The sequence below is a fragment of the Aquarana catesbeiana genome, linkage group LG01 (assembly GCF_042186555.1).
Source record: "Aquarana catesbeiana isolate 2022-GZ linkage group LG01, ASM4218655v1, whole genome shotgun sequence".
Taxonomy (NCBI): domain Eukaryota; kingdom Metazoa; phylum Chordata; class Amphibia; order Anura; family Ranidae; genus Aquarana; species Aquarana catesbeiana.
Window position 1 is genome coordinate 875,195,579 of NC_133324.1, and position 22,763 is coordinate 875,218,341.

A 22,763-nucleotide genomic window follows, 5' to 3' on the forward strand; every position below is an offset into this window, starting at 1 on the left:
TCGCAAAAGATGGCCTGTTCATTAAGGAGGCAAATCCTTCAGGGGCTGAAGTGGTTAAATCAAGTCCATTTAAATCACTAGTAAAAAGGCTTGATTTAAATCATAATTTTTAAAGAGCAACTGTCATCTCTGTCCCGCAGTGGCTCCTCCTCTGACCCGCTGTTGACTCACCGACAGTCCCATTCACTTTAACCACTTCCCGACCGCCGCACGACTATATACGTCCTAAGTTTGAACGGGGATATCGTTGTTATGGCAGCAGCTAGCTGCCATAACCCCGGTATCCCCGTTTTCGTGCGGCGGCCGGCTTTCAGATAAAAGTGGTCCCTGCGGCGGATTCGCCGCGAGATCACTTTTATCGGTGGCCGGAGAGGGCCCCCCCCCCTCCCGCCGCGATCCGGTGCCCTCTGCCGCTTACCGGAGCCGTCGGTAGCGGCGGAGGCGATCGCGTCCTCTGCCGTTGTGTGTCAGGAGATGAGTGAGGCCAAGATGGCGCTCACTCGTCTCCAAGATACTGCTGGGCGGAAGCGACGTCAAAACGTCACTTCCGTCCACGCCTCTTAAAGGCATATTTTTTCAAATGTCATTTTTCTAAATGACTTTTTTTTTTTTTTTTTATTGCATTTTAGTGTAAATATGAGATCTGAAGTCTTTTTGACCCCAGATCTCATATTTAAGAGGTCCTGTCATGCTTTTTTCTATTACAAGGGATGTTTACATTCCTTGTAATAGGAATAAAAGTGACACAATTTTTTTTTTTTTTTTTAAACAGTGTAAAAATAAATAAAATATTTTAAAATTAAAAAAAAAATAAAAAAAAATTTTTTAAAACCTCCCTGTCCCGACGAGCTCGCGCGCAGAAGCGAAAGCATATGCGAGTAGCGCCCGCATATGAAAACGGTGGTCAAACCACACATGTGAGGTATCACAGCGACCGGTAGAGCGAGAGCAATAATTCTAGCCCTAGACCTCCTCTGTAGCGCAAAATATGCAACCTGTAGAATTTTTTAAACGTCGCCTATGGAGATTTTTGAGGGTAAAAGTTTGACGCCATTCCACGAGCGGGCGCAATTTTCAAGCATGACATGTTGGGTATCAATTTACTTGGCGTAACATTATATTTCACAATATTAAAAAAAATTGTGAAAAAAAGTGAATTTTTTCTAAAAAAAGTGCGCTTATAAGACCGCTGCGCAAATACGGTGCAAAAAAAGTATTGCAATGACCGCCATTGTATTCTCTAGGGTGTTAGAAGAAAAACCATATATAATGTTTGGGGGTTCTAAGTAATTTTCTAGCAGAAAAACCTGTTTTAAACATGTAAACACCTAAAATCCAAAAGGAGGCTGGTCCTTAATTAATGGTTAATGGGACGGCTGGTGATGCGGCAGGGACACAACAAGGTGAGGGACGTGGCGGCAGCAGGTGAGTGGATGCCGATAATAGGCGCTGCCATGATGGATCTGAAATGACAGGTGCTCTTTAAATGTAAGAGCTCATTCTTGCTGGTAGTTAGAATCTTTAATATTTGCAAATAAAATGAAGCATTTAGAATAATAAGCTGTCAGGTTAGTAAAACAGTGATATCAGAACCGATTTTAGGTTAATTGCACATAGTTGGAGAACTACTCAAATTCTTTTATTTAATGAAAACAATAACTTTATAATACATATTCTTGTATTTGCTTAAACATCAATGTTTAGTAACTGAAGTGCATAAACAAAATATCTTTGAAAAAAACATACAAACAAAAGAACTTAAACTGAATATATCAGCTGGGTTCACACAAAAAAAAAAACTTTAAACACGGTCCTTTGATCAAAGCACGTCTTCTTGTGATGTTGTTTCATTGGGGCCACCAGGCCTTACATCTCTTTATTACATTGCTTGCATTTTGGACGCATACCTGCTTTTTCCAAAGGTAGAGAAACTTCATTAAAATATTACAGCCTGCTGCCATTTTGCTCCTCAAGGGAGGAATAAAGCACTTCAAGCTATGTACAGAAAGATCACAAGGTCTATAAGCTGCTTAGTTTTCACTTACATTTTTACTGCTTGCACTTCCTCCTCACACTTAGTGCCTGGTACAGTTGCATTTCTCTTCAAACAATCATACAGTTTGTAGATTTGCAAAACAATAGGATAAAGGAATCTTCCTGAACGTTGTTTTATCTAATGGTTACTGTGAAATTGTGTGAAAGCAACAATCCAGTGCATGTTATCTCAGCTTGGATTTATTGAATGAGTTTACCAAAAATGTAAATATTGCAGAATATACAGCCTCATGCTACATAACCAAGCTCCATTTCATGCTGAATAAACAAAATTATTAAATTAATAGAAAACTATATTTAGATAGATTTTTACTCCAAAAGCATTTTATTAAAATAAATTTGATTTAAATAAAAAAAAATCAGATTTTAATCAAAAAATTTGATTTGTTTGATTTTTAAAAAGCATCGATTTTTTTTTTCCACCCTGGGAAGAGTTACCCCCCCCCCCCGTATAGACAGCTAAAAAGATCAGTGGTGTCAGTGGGAACTTATCTGAGAGGCAGAATTTGTTTATTCCTCAAGGAACCCCTAGCAACCTCCAGAGTATGAGGATGAGCTCCGGCGTGTTCGCATGCTGCACGTGCCCAGCCCGCCAGGAAGTCGGCAATGCGCTGTGTTAATCACAGGCAGACTTTTTCCGATCTCTGTAGCCGCACATCGGGAAATGTCTCACTGCTTGTGATTAGTGCTGTGCAGTGCCGAGTTCCAGGCGGGCTGGGCACGTGCAGCATGCGAACACGCCGGAGCTCATCCTTACTCTGGAGGAACCCTGGTTGAGAAACCGTGATTTAGCAGGGCTGAAAGTAGAACTATAAGCATTCAATTTTTTTTCTTTTCACTTTGCATAGAGCAAGGTAGGGTTATAACCCCTGTCAGATTTTTTATTTATTTATTTTTTGCCATTTGTGTCCCATTTCAGAGATTTCCCTTCACTTCCTGCCTGTGATTTTCTTTACATTCACTTTCAATGATAATGGTAAACAGGATACATAGAGAGGGTAAATTTCCCTAACGGGGACACAGACAGCAATAAAAACTGACAGTAGTTCTAATCCCTCTTCACTCTATTCAAAATGAAAAAAATGTTTTGCCTTTAGTTATACTTGAATGAGAGAAGAAGCTGTAGAAGCTTTCTTTGTATATATGAAGGATCGCATCCCTAGACACATCAGATTTTCAGTTTAGTAAATCTTCTAATGAACCCGATTTCCTAATGCCTTGTGCACATGACTGCGTTCAGTTCTGCTCCTTCTCTTTCAAAGGTAAAAAAAACAGGAAACAAAGAACAATTTAAAACTCTATAGAGAAGAGTTGTTATTAATTACGTTGATAATTCTTACTCTCGTCAGAACAAATTCTAGTTTCTTCCCCATGATACGCCTACAGTCCCTCATGACAAATACTTCTGTCAGAGGCACTTTTTTTGTCCTTGTGAGTCAAACTATTAGTATAACATTTCTCTGGACCCCCAAGTGTCAGTTTACTGTTGTTTTGGGTTTCCCAAATGGTGTTTCTCAGTAGAACCACTTTGACACCTAACAATTTCAGGACACCAAAAATGTATTGGGTTCTGAAACTAGCAGTCTTGTACCTAGAGTATACCTAGAATATGCAGTATCTTTAAATCTATTGGATTCTGTTTTCAGGAACATGGTTCTAGAGCAGTGTATCCTTCGGCAGGGGTACATTTTTACACTCTGTTATAACTAAAAATTCTTACTGAAGACTTTTTTTGTATATGATTTATTGTAAAAGCTTTAACCCTTTCGCTGCCAGCACCATTTTTGTGGGGGGGGTCACACTTAAGGACCGCCCCACGTACATATACTGCGGCAGGGCGGCCCTTAATCGCAAAATCACGTACCTGTATGTGATTTCTTCCATCGGCTCTGGGGCACGTGCACCGCCGGAGGAGCGCTCCCGCTGTGATCAGACACCGCGGGAGCCAATTAGCGGGTCCAGCGGCCGCGATGGCCGCCGGCCACCCACAATCATTTGCTGGAGAGACAGAATGGCGGTCTGCCTATGTAAACAAGGCAGACTGTTGTTCTGTCAGGAAGAGAGAGATCTGTGATTCCTGCTAATGAGGAACACAGATGTGTCTCTTCCTCGTGTCAGTCCATCCCCCACACAGTAAGAAAGCACACCCAGGGAACACAGTTAATCCTTTTATTGCCCCTGATGTTAACCCCTTCCATGCCAGTGTCATTTATACAGCGACAGCGCTTTTTTTTAGCACTGATCACTGTATTGGTGTCACTGATCCCCAAAAAGTGTCAGATTTGTCCACCGCAATGTCGCAGTCCCGCTAAAATTTGCAGATCGCTGCCATTACTAGTAAAAATAATTTTAAAAAATTAAAAGTCCATTACTCTATCCCATAGTTTGTAGACGCTATAACGTTTGCGCAAACCAATCCATATACACTTATTGGGATTTTTTTTTTTTACCAAAAATATGTAGCAAAATACAAATTGGCCTAAATTGATGAAGAAATTAAATTTAACTTTTTTTATTGGATGTGTTTTACAGCAGAAAGTAAAAAATATTGTTGTTTTTTTTTTTTCAAAATTGTCGGTCTTTTTTTGTTTATAGCGTAAAAAATAAAAACCACAGAGGTGATCAAATACCACCAAAAGAAAGCTCTATTTGTGGGGAAAAAGGACATCAATTGTATTCCGGTACAGCGTCGCACAACCACGCAATTGTCAGTTAAAGCAACGCAATGCCGTATCACAAAAAATGGCCTGGTCAGGGAGGGGGTAAAACCATCCGGAGCTGAAGTGGTTAAAAAATTATTTTTGCCCAGATGACTGCCTAAAATAGACAGAACTGTAAATGTCTGTCTGAAAGCAGACACCTTAGACTAGGGGTATCCAAACTTTCTAAGCAAAAGGTGAGTTAACTGTCCTTCAGGTTTTGGGGGGGTGGGGGAGTGGGCTGGCAGACTGTGGCCAGTGTGAGTAGAAAATGCTCTGGCATCAAAGCCCCATCATTGGGTTTAATGGGAGGAATAGTGGCCTTTTGTTTGTAGCAATGAGAAGGATAGAAATTTAAGATCCCATCCATACAAACCCAGGTTGTTGCCAAGATCCCATATATAGATCCCATAGGACAAAAGGCAACTAAGTACATATATTGGTTACAAAATTATTTATTAAAGATTGTTAAAAAAACGTTTTTGGTGCATACATCACCATACAATAAAATAACAAAAAAGCTGATTGCAAGGTGATTGTCTCCTGATATTTTTCCGATGCATTTCAGGACCTGTGAAGAGTCCTTTCCTCATAAATGATTCTTAATGTCTGCTATGTTCCATTTTAGATTGTTGTCTAATGAACTCCTTATGAAAAGCCCCATGAGGAAAGGACTCTTTACAGGTCCTGAAACGCATCGGGAAAATATTAGGAGACTATCACCTTGCAATCAGCTTTTTTGTTATTTTATTGTATGGTGATATAAACTTTTTTTTAACAATCTTTAATAAATAATTTTGTAACCAATATATGTACTTAGTTGCCATTAAAGTCCCCGTGTGTACTCTAGGGGGTACTTTTTGTCCAATGAGAAGAATATTGCCCTATTGATGGTGTCAGTAGGGGGAATGGTGATCCATCATTGGTGTCAGTTGGTGGAATAGTGCCCCAAGGGCCAAATAAAGGCAAGCAAAGGGCCACAGTTTGGAGACCACTGCCCTAGAGAATAAAATAGTGGTATTTCTTTATTGTACATCACGGGACACAGAGCAACCATAATAATGACTATATGGGTTATACGCCACCTACTGGGGGATGGACACTGGCAGATAGTCAAACAGGAAGTCCACCCCTATATAACCCTCCTACACATGAAGGACCTCAGTTTTTTCTCCAGTGTCTGTAAGGTGGAATGGTCACTAATGTGATACATGTGCTCTTGGGGCATACTTAGAGGTCTGGACAGTTCTATTTAGGATCATGGACTTCATTCGGATCCATTCGAAAAAGCTATCAGCCAAAATGGATGGTACCTGAGCCTAATTGGAAGGAGACAAGATTCCTCAAGGTTTTGCCCGTAATGCAGCCTTATGGCGCTGGACCCTGTGTAATGGAACCCTGTGCAGTGTTTGTTCTGACCAAGGTGCTTTCCTGCAGGGTGCTATACAGTTCCAGGGGAGTGGACCCCACATTAAGGGGGACCCAGTCCCTGAAGGTCTTTTATGACAAAGCTCACAATGATGGGTGAAGATTGGACTCCGGTTATGTTCAGAGTCCTGCAGCAGGAATGGTAAGTCTGCATTTTTGCAGTTTCTCTTAAAAAAATAAAATAAAAAAGAGAGATCTGACTGTCTGTTCTCCTAGTGGCCACTGGGGGCAGTGAGCTGTTTAATCATGCAGGCTCGCTCCGTATAGCCTATTTTTATATAGGCAGGAAGTGGAAGGGCGGCCATGTTGCCATGAGGTCCACAGCTTCAGCAGGGCCTCTTGAGACATAACACCAGCCCATGGATACCAGTGAAGTGTGAGTACTTACTATAGGAGAAATGTGTGGCAGACAAGTCATGATTATATACTGCTACTTACTGCTTAATCCAGGGGGCCTGTACAACTGTAAGTCAATACACCCCTAGCAGTGCACATTAAAGTGTTGGGTCTCCAGAATACTGTGCATTTGGCACACAAATAGTATGCGGCCTGGTGCAGTTAAACAGGTGCATACTTGTAAACTTCAGAATAATGTGCATTCGGTCTGCAGGAGCTTACTTTTAGGCTGAAGCAGGAAAAGGCTGCGCGACATGCATATGTGCTAAACTAGTAAAAACTAGTATGGTGCCAAGTGCAGTTGGGCAGGTGCAGCATAGTATACATGCTTGCAAACTTGTTGCCTAAATGCATGCTTGAATAAACACGTTTTGCATAGATGTTACATACATACATACATACTTTAACTGACAATTGCGTGGTCGTGCGACACTCTACCCGAACAAAATTGATGTCCTTTTTTTTCCCACAAATAGAGCTTTCTTTTGGTGGTATTTGATCACCTCTGCGGTTTTTATTTTTTGCGCTATAAACAAAAAAAAGCGACAATTTTGAAAATAAAGCAATATTTTTTACTTTTTGCTATAATAAATATCCCCAAAGAAATATATAAAAAAAACTAATTTCTTCCTCAGTTTAGGCCAATATGTATTCCTCTACATATTTTTGGTAAAAAAAAGGGCTTGGTACACTGACATAGGGAGTCTTGCGGGGGTCGCTCCTGGGACACTCCCAGTCCAGCGGGACCTAATGGTCTTGAGTCCTGTATCTCAGCACTGTTGAGCCCCTGGAAGCCAGCTTCAGGGAACTTCAATTGCAGGACTTAGAAATATTTTTTTGCCTGGGGTGAAGCCAGGAAGTGGCACCCGCAGAAATATGTGAATGAGAGATTTTCTTTTTCTTTCTCCAAACGGTACGGGAAAGGAGATTGGCCATAAGTACCATTAGGGATCAGATTTCGTCCCTATACATTTTTCCCAGTGGCCGTTGTTTCTCACTCCTTGATTCATACTTCATACAGCGTGTAACATAGACAGTGCCGCCTGTCAGGCCATTCTTGTGTCCTTGGGACTTGAATCTGATCTTGACTGTCCTTGCAGAGGTCACTTTTTGATTCAATTGGTGGATTCTGTTGCGCTGTTATCTCGGAAAGTGGCTTCTTTGGTGGCTATCACTTCACTAAGTGGAGTGTCAAAGTTGTCGGCACCTTCGTGCAAGGAGCCGTTCTTGGCCTCACATCATGATAAGGTGATGTTGCGTCCTCATTTTTGCCTAGAATGGTGTCTAGTTTTCACTTGAATCAAGACAATGTCTTGCCTTCTTTCTGATCCTCAGTTGCCAGGAGTTAGATCACTGCATACTCTGGAGGTAGTTCTGGTGGTCAGAATTACTTGATTTATCAGTACAGGTCAGAAATCCTGGTTTGTGCTGCCAGTAGAGCCCAGGATGGGCAGGAGGCATCCGAGTTAACTATTTTCATTGGATTTGCCAGTTAATTATTCAAGCCTATGGATTGAAAAGGCAAGGTCCCCCACCCTTCTTTTTGTAAAAGCGATCGCTACCAGGTGTGGGGACATCTTGGGCCATCAGGTGTCAGTGGTTCAGGATTTAAGGCCATTACACGGTCTTTTGTTCATACATTAACTGAATTTTACCAGATAGATATCAAAGCCATGGATGATACGGCTTTGGCCACAGTATGTTTTGGGCGGCAGAAGAAGTCCTTCTCAGGTGGCACTTTCTGTGGTTGTGTCTGCCTCCCCTCAAGGACATTACTTTAGGACATCCCATATAGTCATTATTATGGTTGCTCTGTGTCCCGTGATGTACGATAAAGAAAATAGGATTTTTCCATCATACTTACCTGTAACATCCTTTTCTTGGAGTACATCACGGGACACAGAGGCCCCCCCATCTTTTTTGGGATACTCATTGCTTTACTACAAAACTGAGGTCCTTCCTGTGTAGGAGGGGTTATATAGGGGTGGACTTCCTGTTTAACTATCTGCTAGTGTCCATCCACCAGTAGGTGGCGTATAACCCATATTTTTATTATTATGGCTGTTCTGTGTCCTGTGATGTACTCCAAGAAAAGGATTTTATAGGTAAGTATGATGGAAAAATCCTATTTTCAGATTTTTTTTATGTTGCGCTATATTAGCGCAAAGGTCTAGGAACTGTAAAATGTCATTAAAAAATACACTAAAGTCAATTATAGGACACAAAAATGCAATGAACTACCCATTTTTTGGATAAATATAAAATATGAGGTTGCACGAGTAAATGGATACCAAACATGTCAAACCTTAAAATTGCATGTGCCTATGAAATGGCGACAAACTTCAATACCCTATATTTTCAATAGGCAACACTTTAAACAGGTTATCAGTTTAGAGTTATGCAGGAGGTCTGGTGCTAAAGTTGTTGCTGTCACTCTGGTGTGCGTGGTGATATTTAACATGTGTATTGCAATCAACTTTTTTGGGTGTAGGCGCCCCCAATGCATGCTTCACCTATGTGATTACTTTTTGGTGACAGGTTCTTTTTAATGAGACATCCAGAGTCTAAAAAACCCTAAGATGTATCTCTTGTCCTTAAATAAATCTAATGTAGTGCATATCGCAGCCATTATCGAGGGTATTTAGAAGCTATTGGGCGTCTGCCCAGACACCAGATCACTTTAATTTGACAGTTGGTTTGTCAGATATACACACACTCCCGGTGGCTGTAGCTGCTGGGTGTGTGTGTGTAAAACCCTTCGCTGTTAGGTACGTAAAACATACGGACCTGGCAGTTAAAGGGTTAAACCAGCCTTTCACCAACTAGGGTTCCTCCCCATTTTGCTAAGGGTTCCTTGGGCAAATTCTAACTCTCAGACAAGTAACCACTGACACCAGTTATTTTTTAGCTACTGTATCTGTCAAAATGGCATTCTTTCCACTTACCACCAATGTAAGGGGTCCCTTCTGCTGTTGACCACCTGTGTTAGGGTCCCTTCTCCCAATAACCACCAATACAATGGGGCCTTTTGTCCACTGACCACCACTGTAAAAGAGCACTAAACTGACCAACAGTCTAAGCAGCTACTACACTGACTACCAAAGTAATAGAGCATTTTTCCACTGAGTGTCAATGTAAAGGGTCCCTTCTCCACTGCCAACCAATGTTAGGGAGCACTATACACCCACACAGATTGAACTAGATGGGCTGGAGTCTTTATTTAACCTTACCAACTATAAAACTATAATTTGCAATGTCTGTGTTTCTTTTCTGGCCATTATTAACCTCTTCGCACCTAAGGGTAAAGCAAATGCCTAAGCCCAATTTAGCAACTTTGACATGTGTTAGTAAAACCGTACATATCATCACAACTACTTTGTGCATCCAGGCAGATTATACTGCGTTTTTAGGACAAACTGAGCTTTCATTTGATGGTAAATGTTAATGGATATCTACTTTTTTTGTTTTATTAGCAAAGAAAAACTGGCCCAAAATAGTAAAAAAAACAAACTGTAATTTACCTGTATATTTCTTGTTATCAACTACCTGTACAACCAAAGAACAACCCAAAATAAATTCTCCTGCTCCTGGCGATTGCAGCGATACTACATTATTCTTATTTTTTGTTAGGTCTTGTTCACACCACAAAAACGCACTCCAGATCCGTTCTTGATGCATTTCTGAATGCGCGTTTTTGACGCGTTACGGTGCGTTTTTTCTTCTTTTGTTCCTGTTTTTTTTTTTCACTGTACTGGGGTCTGGTGTGATTTTGATTTGCTTTACCGAGTTCCAGTGCAGGAAAAATGCAGCATGTTCTACTTTTTTTTTCTGGAACTGACCGCACTGGTGTGAACTATGCAAATGGAAACCATATAACCTACTTTCCATGCGTCTTTGAGGCAGAAAAAAATGCACTGGACTGCATGTGGTGTGAACTGGCCCTTACACACAATTTTGTTTATTTCTTTCTCCCTACAAGGAGAGAGAGATACAATCTCTCTCTCCCCCACTTCCCCCATTCAGAGATCACAAAAACATAGGTGGCGGGCTTCACAGTGACTGATCACTGTGATAGCCAATCAGAGGCTATCACAGTGATCAGGTGACCGAGAACTGGGAGTTCCAGGGCTCCGAGTGAGACCCCGGTCTTTGTGCTGGGACCTCGCTGTGTGGCATGCTTCCGGCACAGAGAGAGATACGCAAATATGCGGCCTAACGGAAAAATCCAAGACCAGTGAGGCTGCATATATGCATACTGTCGGTGGAAAGGGGCAATTATTTGTTTAATCTCATGTGTACTGAAAATAATTTAGTTATATAGAGCAGCCCTGCGTTTAAAATACACCAAAGTATACCACATTTCTTATTCTTTTATTTATCCTTATATCTCAGCTTACAATGTCTTGTGAGCTTTAGGTGGACTGATTATTGGCAGAGGTTCCCTGAGACCTGAAAGTTATTTTAGGGATTGGAGATTGAGAAAGGCTGCGCTAAATTGCTTTGATGAATTGCTCCCTGAACCCATCATCCAGGATTTGTGTATATTAGCTGAGAGCTAATAAACTAGACATGGAGTCTTTATTGAAATCCATTTAGAGAGTAATAACCAGGCTCTTTTACATACCCCTCTGCAGACTCACTGCTGCATTATCATTCAATATTGTTTATTGTTGCTCACAAAAAATGTACCAGCTTAAAGGACAAGTTCATGTTTTCGTAACGTGTTACACCCATATTCAGAGTGTAACATGTTATTGAAAGGATCGGCCCCCGCTTTACAGCTAGCAGGGGATCTTCTCCCCCCGCTAGCTGTCACAATTAAAAAAAAAAAAAAAAAACACGGCTGTCAGATTGTAGTTCTCAATGCACTACCACAGTGCTGTGAGTACTGTGGTAGTTTATTGATTCTTCTCTAATGCTTCATACACACGATAGGATTTTCCGACAGAAAATGTTCTATGGGAGCTTGTTGTCAGAAATTCCGACCGTGTGTAGGCTCCATCGGATATTTTCCATCGGAATTTCTGTCACACAAAATTTGAGAGCTGGTTCTCAAATTTTCCGACAACAAAATCGTAAATTCCGATCATGTGTACACAATTCCAACGCACAAAGTTCCACGCTCGGAATCAAGCAGAAGAGCCGCACTGGCTATTGAACTTCATTTTTCTCGGCTCGTTGTACTTGTTGTACGTCACCGCGTTCTTGACGTTCGGAATTTCCGACAAGATTTGTGACCGTGTGTATGCAAGACAAGTTTGAGCCAACATCCGTCGGAAAAAAACATGGATTTTGTTGTCGGAAAATCCTATCGTGTGTACGGGGCATAAGAGTGCAAGCAGATATACTGACATGTCTGCAGTAGACCTGCATGACATCAGCGATCTGCTGATCACTGGTGCAAGGTTTTACAGGCTCCTGCAACAAAAAAATAATAAATGCACATTTTTTTACCTGCATAAAAGTGTGCATTTATTATTTTTTTGTCAAAAGGTGAACTTATCCTTTTAATATGTCTGATTTACAGTATTTAGTTCCATTGAAAATCTGCCAACACACAGAACTTTGTACACTGAGAGAACTATACTACATATGTGGTCTTATACCCCCTTAACCACAGGCCATTTTTTGCGAAACTTTAACTGACAATTGCGCAGTCATGCGAGGCTGCACCCAAATCAAATTGATGTCCTTTGATGTGAGGGGGAAGTACTGACAGGAAGAAGACAGGGATCGCTATTCCTGATTACAAGGAACAGAAGATCTCTCTGTACTTCCCTGTCAGAACGTGGATCTGCCTTGTTTACATACACAGATCCCCATTCTGCCTCTCTGTGGAGCGATCGCGGGTGGCTGGTGGACATCGGGTCTGCTGGACCCATGGATTGCCTCCTCCGCCGTGCAGAGCGTGTGCACACGTGTCCACAGTATCTTGTGCACAAAACAATGTACAGGTACGCTGTTTTGTGCAATAGAGCCGCCCTGCCACAGTATATATGCGGTAGGCGGTCTCTAAGTGGTTAAAGAGGTTGTAAACCCTATTAAAAAAAAAAAACTGCAAGACAAAGACATAATGAGCTAGTATGCATCACATACTAGCTCATTATGAAATACTTACCTTAGAAATGGCTGACTTACCGCTGAAATGGCTGACATCTTCCCTGGTGTTTCTTCTGGGTTCGCAGGCTCCAGCACTGTGATTGGCCGGAGCCGTGATGACGTCACTCCCGGTGGTCATGGCACAGGGCCCTGAAGAAACAGCGTGAGCGTGCCATTTCTTCAGTGCACAAGCGCTGATGACATTGTCGGCGGCGTATATAGTAAATATCTCCTAGACGGTGCAAGTTTAGGAGATATTCACAGTACCTACAGGTAAGCCTTATTATAAGCATACCTGTAGGTACAATTCAAAAGGAAGACTTTACTTCTTCTCTAATGGTGAACTCATAAAAACTTAATTGCCTTCTCTTGCACTGGGGCCGTTCCTGGACTGCAAGGGTTAACTGTGCGATTAGTTTGGGGGAGATGAGAAGCACTTTTTTTCTTACCCGATCCTCCACTACATGGCAATTGGCGCTCCCCTCTGTTTTGGCAGTGGTCTGTCCCTCAGTGCCCTTACATCCAGTGCAGGGCTATGGGCTCTGCATCAGTCTTGATGACATCAGAGGACCTCGGACCACTGGAGTGTGGTGGAAAAGAGGCTGCAGAGACCCTCAAAGCAGTGTGAAGGAGCCTGAGGATCGGGTACGTAAAAATGCTTTTCTCAACACTTAGATATAAATGAGCTGTGCGCACACTGCAAGGGGGGACTCTCAGCCTTAAGAGAACCTGTCATATTGTAAATACAGAAACATCCATGTAAATACATGTAAGCAAAAAATACATTTCTATGTTATTAGATTTCTAGATGTCATTATTTCTGAATTATTGTGTCATTCCTCTGACTGACCTTGTCATGTCTTTTGCATTTAGGAGAGAAACCTTTTGAATGTAGCGTTTGTGGCAAACACTTCTCACAGGTGAGATACTTTTCCTGATTCTATTGAAGTGCAACTCAAGGCAAATATTACAAAAACACATGTCTAGACTAATTATAAATGTGTTCAAAAACAATCCATGTATTGTTCACATTTGTTAGTGTCTAGGACAGGGATATGCAATTAGCGGACCTCCAGCTGTTGCAGAACTACAAGTCCCATGAGGCATAGCAAGACAGCCACAAGGATGACACCCAGAGGCAGAGGCATGATGGGACTTGTAGTTTTGCAACAGCTGGAGGTCTGCTAATTGCATATCCCTGGTCTAGGGGATTCACCAGTGTGGTGATGCTGAGTTATATACGCACCGGCCACTTTATTAGGTACACCATGCTAGTATCTGATTGGACCCTCTTCTGCCTTCAGAACGGCCTTAATTCTTCATGGCATAGATTCAACAAGGTGTTGGAAACATTCCTCAGAGATTTTGGTCTATAGTGACATGATAGCATCACACAGCTGCTGCAGATTTGTCAGCTGCACATCTATGATGCGAATCTCCCGTTCCACCACATCCGAAAGGTGCTCTATTGGATTGAGATTTGGTGACTGTGGAGGTGATCTCATTGTGATGTTCAAGAAACCAGTGGTGAGATGATTGGAACTTTGTGACATGGTGCATTATCCTGCTGGAAGGAGCCATCAGAAGATGAGTACACTGTAGTCATAAAGGGATGGACATGGTCAGCAACAATACTCAGGTAGGCCGTGGTGATTAAATGATGCTTAATTGTTACTAAGGGGTCCAAAGTGTGGCAAGAAAATATCCCCCACACCATTCCACCAGCAGCCTGAACCATTGATACAAGGCAGGATGGATCCATGCTTTCATGTTGTTTACACCAAATTCTGACCCCACCATCTGAATGTTGCAGCTGAAATCAAGACTCTTCAGACCAGGCAACATTTATTCAATCTTCTATTGTCCAATTTTGGTGAGCATGTGCGGTTGTAGCCTCAGTTTCCTTTTCTTAGCTGATAGGAGTAGCACCCGGAGTGGTCTTCTGCTGCTGTAGCCCATCTGCTTCAAGGTTTGATGTGTTGTGCATTCAGAGATGTTATTTTGTATACCTTTTTATTATTATTATTATTATTATTATTATACAGTATTTATATAGCGCCAACAGTTTACGTAGCGCTTTACAACTTGAGGGTAGACAGTACAAATACAATACACTTTAATACAGTAGGAATCAGAGGGCCCTGCTCCTTAGAGCTTACAATCTAAGAGGGAAGTACCTTGGTTATAACTAATGGTTATTTGAGTTACTGTTGCCTTTCTATCATCTCAAATCAGTCCGCCCATTCTCCTCTGACATCAACAAGGCATTTCCGTCCACACAACTGCCGCTTACTGGATATTTTCTCTTTTTCGGACCATCCTCTGCAAATCCTAGAGATGGTTGTTTGTGAAAATCTCAGTAGATCAGCAGATTTTGAAAAACTCAGACCAGTCCATTTGGCAGCAACAACCATGCCACATTCAAAGTCACTTAAATCCCCTTTCTTCCCCATTCTGATGCTCGGTTTGAACTTCAGCAAATCGTCTTCACCACGTCTAGATGCCTAAATGCATTGAGTTGCTGCTGTGTGATTGGCTGATTAGCAATTTGTATTACCAAGCAATTGAACAGATGTACCTAATAAAGTGGCCGGTGAGGAGACGGGAGGAAATGTCTGAGCTGCAGGTCCTGAATAGTGATGTCACCTTCTGGCTAGACAGTGGGGACAGGAAAGTGGAGCTGAACAGAATCACACGTCTTCTGGTAGGTTAACAGATCACAATTACTGGATGTATTTGTGTTGTGCGTCTGGCTGGGTTTATGTTTTACATTATAACATTTCTGCTCTTCTTTAGTTATACCTTGCTGAATTTACCAGCAGTGTCCTATTATTATTGAGAGTTTTGTATATTAATCCATTATAGTACCCGTATAATTTGTTTTCCTGCTAACAGTGCATATGAAAAGCTGCAGGATGTAGGTTGTTATCAGATTGGCAAAGCAAGACTGGTCTTTGTACATAAGAAACATAATACAGGTAATGTTGTATACATTCCAGTTAACCCTTTCATGACCATGGGGGTCTTTGATGCCTAAATGCTCAGGCCACATTCAGTAGGGTCAGCATACGTCGGTCAAAGCAGCTGCAAACCCAGTCACTGGCCACGCATTAACACCTAGGAGAGACTCCTTAACCACTTCAGCCCCGGAAGGTTTTACCCCCTTAATGACCAGGCCATTTTTTGCAATACGGCACTGTGTTATGTTGCTGACAATTGCGCGGTCGTGCAACGCTGTACCCAAATAAAATTGATGTCCTTTTTTTCACCACAAATAGAGCTTCCTTTTGGTAGTATTTGATCACCTCTGCGGTTTTTATTTTTTGTGCTATAAACAAAAAAAAGAGCGACAATTTTGAAAAAAAAAAAATACATTTTTTATTTTCTGCTATAAAATATATGCAATAAAAAATGTAAACAATTAAAATTTCTTCATCAGTTTAGGCCAATATGTATTCTGGTAAATAAAATCCCAATAAGTGTTATTGATTGGTTTGCACAAAAGTTATTGCGTCTACAAACTATGGGATAGTTTTATGGCATTTTTATTTTTTTTTACTAGTAATGGAGGCAATTAGTGATTTTTAGTGGGACTGCGACATTGCGGCAGACAAATTGGACACATAACTAACACTTTTAACACTTTTAACACTTTTTTGGGGACCATTGACATTATTAGAGTGATCAGTGCTAAAAATATGCACTGTCACTGTACTAATGACACTAGCAGGGAAGGAGTTAACATCAGGGTTGATCAAAAGATTAAACGTGTCCCTAGGGAGTGCCTGTGTGGGGGTTGCTCTGACTGGGGGAGGACAGAGATCTGTGTTCCTGCTTAGCAGGAACACAAGATCTCTTTCTTCTCCCCTGTCAGAACGACGATCTACCTTGTTTACATAGGCAGACCGCCGTTCTGCGTCTCTCGGGATTGATCGCGGGTGGCCGATGAACATTGGGTCCACCAGACCCGCTGATTGGCTCCCCCTCTGTCCAATCAGCGCGATCACGCCTCCAGCGTCACGCATACCCCCTGGTGGCTATTGCACGAAATGACGTACAGGTATGTGATTTCGCACAAAAGACTCGACCTGCCACAGTACATGTACATTACGTGGTCGGCAAATGATTAAACAGCTTCCATGTATTGTTGCTACGAAAGTATCAAAATACCTTATTTTATAAGCAATATTAGAAGTCATGTGACTGTTCCCTCTCCCTGTTATTCTGAATACAGAGGAAGGGGGTGGAGCTTTGTGATTACACAAACATCACTAAACCTGGAAGATGTGAGGGCGGATGGTCAATCAATTACTATACTCCGCCCTTCACAGCCTGAGATGAGGAAACCTTGGCGTGGCATACGTTATCTCCAAGCAGCAAACTCAGGCTGACCATACATTAAAGAATTTTATTGTACAATTTCTGTGTGATCTCATTTAGATTTACCTTCAACTATGTAATGCAAGGGCTTGCCTGATTGGGTACAGATTGAAAGTGTTGTTTAGGTTTGACCTCATATGGCAGGAATGCGGCCCACCAGGCCTCGTCATGTGGCCCTCGCACCTAACTTTGTAGCTGGAACGTGGTGGAATTCCATTCCGCCACCTCCAATTCTCACCTTTTGTTCTCTGCTGTCACATGTAAAACACAGAAGCCTTCTGTGTTTACAAGGGACAGCTTTGCGCTCAGTGGCTCCTGGATCTAACAGATCCCTGCACACATTCACAGTGAGGACAGATCTCCAGAATCAGACAGAGAACAGGAAGCTTTGTGGGGGGGTTGGGGTCCTGCAGCCTCATAGGATAGTCAGAGGAGGATGAAAACGCCTCCTACAAGCTTTAACCAGTGCTCAACCGGACACTGGTAGAAGTCACAAGACTGCTATATACTGCTGATGAGAAAAGGTATTTAGCAGTTTTGTGGGAGACCAGATATAGTGAATGTCGGGTCCTGGGTTTAGTAACACTTTAACATACACTTTTCCTTGACATGATAGCTAATTTTTTATTTGGTACAGTGTTTTAATACTATTCTGTTTTTTATTAAATAATGCAATCTGACAGATACACTTATAAATAGCATCGTAGATGAACACTGCAACCTCATGTTGTGTTTATTAGTGACAGCTAGGATTAAGAACCAACAGCCACATGAAGTACATCAAACAAATACATCATAGAGACAGAAGGTAGAGGACATTCATTAAAGTGTTACTACACCCAGGACCCTGCATTCACTATATCTGGTCTCCCACAGTACACAGAACATGGAAATAATTTTAGTAAATATAAACTGCTAAATACCTTTTTTCTCATCAGCAGTATATCACAGTCTTGTGACTTCTATCAGTGTCTGGTTAAAGCTTGTAGGAGGAGTTTTCATTATCCTCTGTCCTATGAGGCTGCAGGATCCCTGACCCTCTGTCTGGACAGTGCTGATTGGCCATGTGCTGATCACATGGACTCTCCCAAGGAAAAAAAAAAACTCTAGCAATACACACCAAACTGAGCATGTGCAGCTTGTCTCCAAGGCTCTGTACTCAGGAGATGGTTTGGGGACTGCAGAAGAAGGGGAGGATCAGAGAAGACAGGATCAAACAGCCTTTTTACACAATGCAGAGGATTAACCCCTTAGGCTCCACAGTGAGTATAACAAACAAGCTTTACTGCATATACAGACTGATTTTACTGTTGTGGGTTTAGTAAGACTTTAATGTTAATTAACTTTTAGATAGAGTTCGGGAGGGTTATATCCCCGTCAGGTTTTTTTCAATCTGTGTCTCATTGGGGAGATTTACCTTCACTTCCTGTCCCATAGCCATAACAGGAAGTGGGAGGAAATCCCTGCAAATTAAGAAGATCCATTGGGGCCCCTCAGGTCACCAGAACTAGTGTCCCCAAAGGAAAATCTCTCCTCTATTACTTTTCTGGGGACAACCCAAAATGTGGAATTTTCTTTTGATTTCAATTTCAATAATGGACGGTAAACAGGACATATAGAGGGGGAGAATCTCTCTAATGGGGGCACAGACAGCAGTAAAAATCTATTATTGATCCATCTTCTCTCTATCCAAAACTAAAAAAAAAAAAACATCTATTTTATGTAAGCACTTACATGTATAAACTGCAAGAAACAGTTATGTAATATGTAATACTGGTGGGATTCCATTCTTTGTGGAACCAACAATAAGGTCACATCCTCGGGTGTAGACAGTATTCTGATGACTGCTTCATCTGTCCTTATTTGTGCAGTCAGGAATGCAGACCCAACTGAAATGGATGGTTACATTTTATACACAGAAACGGTAACTGAACACTTTTTAATGTTATTTTTATACATAGAGCTTTTCTTGCAAATGAGTGAAGATCTCTGCTCAGTACCCACTCATTCATTTATTTTGGGGTGGGAGTGAGCTCTTAAAGTATAAGTTCACCATTGGGAACATGTTACATGCTCCACCTGTTTTTAGGGTGAAACATGTAACATGTCCCGCTCCTGCAGCCTCTCCCTGATCCTCCTTCTAATTGTGACAGCGAGCCGGGGATCTTCTCCCTTCACCCACTGTCACAATTTGAAAAGAATGTGGCCGCACGGGGCTCTGCCCACACGGCCGCGTCATTCATTTACAGAGTTCTATGAATGAATGAATGAACTACTACCGACATCTTTGTGGTTGTCTGCTTGTAGTTTTCAATGAACTACATGGGTGCTGGTGAGTGCTCTAGTAGTTCATTGATTCTTCTTGTCATTCAGTAACTGTCTACCCATATCGGAGGTACAGGCAGAGAGCTACACTGACAGTCTGCAGGAGCCTGACATTGCATCTGTGATCTGCTGATCGAGGGTGCAGTGCCTTACAGGCTCCTAAAAAAAATAATAAATGCAAATTTTTTTTTTACCTGCAAAAAATGTGTATTTATAAATTCAGAAAGGTGAACTTCTATAATTATCTGACTGTGTTCTCCTGGAGCTGTGTGCCTTGTTTTTCTATCTAACGTGATTATTGATCATATCGGCACATTGCGGTTTAAAACGTGCATTTCTGGTGTGAATTTTCTTAGAATGGTTGTTCATTGATCTGTTTTTTTTTCTTGCCATTTTCCCCAGTTGCTCCACTGCTTTACTAAAATCCCAAAGTCATAGCGAGTCATTACCAGCAGGTGGGGCACTTTGCTTGCTAATCATTTTACATTTTAGGTTTTTTTTTTCTGTACAGTATGGGGCCTTTTTTGTCCATATTTCTGACACTGGCTTTTCCTAATTTTTTAGCACAATTTAAAAAAAAAGTTTGACATGGAAAGCTGTGATGTCAAAAAAAATCAGTTCATAAAAAATGGTGAAAATTAGCAAAATATTTTTCTGCCTTCTTAAAGTGACACACAATTCTGGTTTTAAAAAAAATCTATTCAGGTTTGTATTCTAAACTCAAAAAGTACCTTTTATTGCTCTCAGCCTGTGTTGCTATGATTAAGCTTCATGTTAGAGGGTGTTCTCCATAGTCCCACTGTTTGTAGGAACATAGCCACCCTCTCTTGCACATTCCTGAGTTGGACTAAAGACTAATAACTATGGGATCTCCAGTGTACATGACCACAACTAACATGCGCACTGTTTGTTTCAAACAAAAAAGGAGATGCTCAGAAATTTACCGAGAACATTATAAGGAAGCAGAAAAACACTGTAAGAAATATTTTAATGAAATCTAGATTAGAGGGCCAATAAGTAGTGGGTTACTTTTGGAGAATAAATATTGTCACTTTTAGTTTCCTTCCAAAACAAACAAATCATGTTATGTTTAGGGCGGTTACGTTTAAAATGGACCCGATGTTGAACTATGGTGAAAATGAAAAAAGAATTTGCCCTAAACATAAATTCTAGTGAGACAAAACAATTACGTTCCTTAGTAAAAGGAAGAGAAACATCATTTTCAGCTCTAAGTCCTTGGCTTCTCCTTTGTTGCAGAACATGACACAAATGTCTTTCTTGCAGGCTGGAAATCTTCAGACTCATTTACGAAGGCACTCTGGTGAAAAACCATACATATGCGAAATCTGTGGCAAAAGGTATCAACAGGGTATTTTCACATATATGAATAGTTTTCTTTCTACATTGCTCGCTCTAATCAGCAAATGTTAGGGCCTATTCACACCAGCCCTGTCCGCTGCAGAAAGTTAAACAAGTGTTGTGTTGCACATTAACTACTTTGCCCTAGAGCAGTGGTCTCCAAACTGCGGCCCGGGGGCCAGATGCGGCCCTTTGCTTGCTTTTATCAGGCCCCTTGGGGCACCATTTCATTCACTAATACCAACATTAATCCCCCCCCCCCCCCACTGAGACCATTGAAGGGGCACAATTCCTCCCAATTACACCAACAATGGGGCACAATTCCTCCCAATGACACCAACAATTGGGCAAAAAGACACCAATGATGGGGTACAATTCCTCCCACTGACACCAACGATGGGGCACAACTCCTCCCACCAACACCAACGAAGGAGCACAATTTCTCCCACTGACACCAAAGATGGGGCACTGTTTATTCCCACTGATGTTGGGCCCTTTTCTACTCCCGATGGCCACAGTCCGGCCCCCCTAATGTCTTAGGGACAGTAAACTTGCCCACTGTTTGGAAAGTTTGGAGTCCCCTGCCCTAGAGCAGCCTGTTGCACCAAAACACCAACAGTTGTGCATGCAGCATTTTTTTGCATTGCAGTGCACCACTCTTTCATGTGTTGAAACAACAGTGCTTCAAGAAAGTACATTGGGTTCCATTCAGAATGCATTACTCCAGTGCACGTAACACGCGATACAGCGTGCTGCAGTAACGCACGTGTTGATGTACTGCAATGGTGTGAACAGGCCCTAATATATTAAAGTATCTTATAATCTCTTCTGTGCAGGTTCTTATTTATCCAGTTCATGGTAAATCTAATAGTAGTTAGTCACATTCAACTGCACTTGTTCTGTAATATTGAAGACATTTTGTAGCTTACAAGCCACTTCTTTAATTCCTAGAGTATCAGGAACATAACTTCTTGACATTCTTGTAACTGAAAAAGTAACTTGGTAAGCTACAACACATAATCAGCATTACAGAAGAAGTGCAGCTGAATGTGAATAACTACTACTAGATTTACCATGATCTTGCATTAAGGTTATTTTACAATACAACAGGTCTGATACAGAACTGCTTCAGGGCTTATTTTTAACAGCAGGTGGTGCTGGAGGTAAAATCTTCAGTTGCAGATTTATATTTATACTTACTGAGTTATGTTACTTAAAGAGAATGTATAATACTTTTGTATATTCATTCATTATTATGTCAAAATGTAAAAATATACTCCTTTAAGTCTGGTAAATATAAAGTATTTAAAGCGGTGTTCCGCCTGGGAGAAAATAAATACAAAGTCAGCATCTACAAATGTTATAGCTGCTGACTTTTAATATATGGACACTTACCTGTCCAGGGAGCCCGCGATGTCGACACCCCAGCCGATTTCCGAATCGGCTGCTGGGTGCTGTCACCGCCATTCGTCGTAAGGGGAACCAGCAGTAAAGCTTTTTGGCTTCACAGCTGGTTCCCTACTGCACATGCGCAAAGCAGAATGCGCTTTCTAACTGGCCCGGCGGCGGAGGAAGGAGGAGCGGACCGAACTTCCGAGGGCGCTGTCTCCCGGAACTGGGGAAGGGTACCTGTCAGCTGACCGTCCCCCCCCCCCCCCCCCCAAAAGGTGCCAAATTGAGATCTGGAGAAATTAGAGACCAAATCAACATCTCAGACACCTTCTTCCATTGCTTCTTGGTCCAGTTCTGATGGTCATATGTCCATTGTAGACACTTTTTGGCAGCCCTGACCAGTCTGCGGCTACCCAAACCTATACACAACATACTGTGTATTCTGACATCTTTTTATCGGAACCAGTATTGACTTTTTCAGCAATTTGTTCTCCAGTATCTCTTTTTGTTGGATCAGACTACATGGGCCATTACAATTTGGCCTTTGTCAGAGTTGCTCAAATCCTTACATTTGCTGTTTTTTTTTTTCTGCTTTCAACACATCTTCTTCAGAGATATGTAGTTTATAGG

General features: G+C 41.6%; 1 protein-coding gene across 1 annotated transcript in view; it reads left to right on the top strand.

The window, feature by feature from the left end:
* The window catches only part of ZBTB49 (zinc finger and BTB domain containing 49), a 91,934-nt gene that overhangs the window by 49,770 nt on the left and 19,401 nt on the right, over positions 1-22,763 (top strand). Inside the window, exons 4-5 of the mRNA XM_073610181.1 lie at positions 13,551-13,597; positions 20,667-20,740. Coding sequence (XP_073466282.1) covers positions 13,551-13,597; positions 20,667-20,740 — 121 coding nt within the window. The remainder of the gene's footprint in view (positions 1-13,550; positions 13,598-20,666; positions 20,741-22,763) is intronic.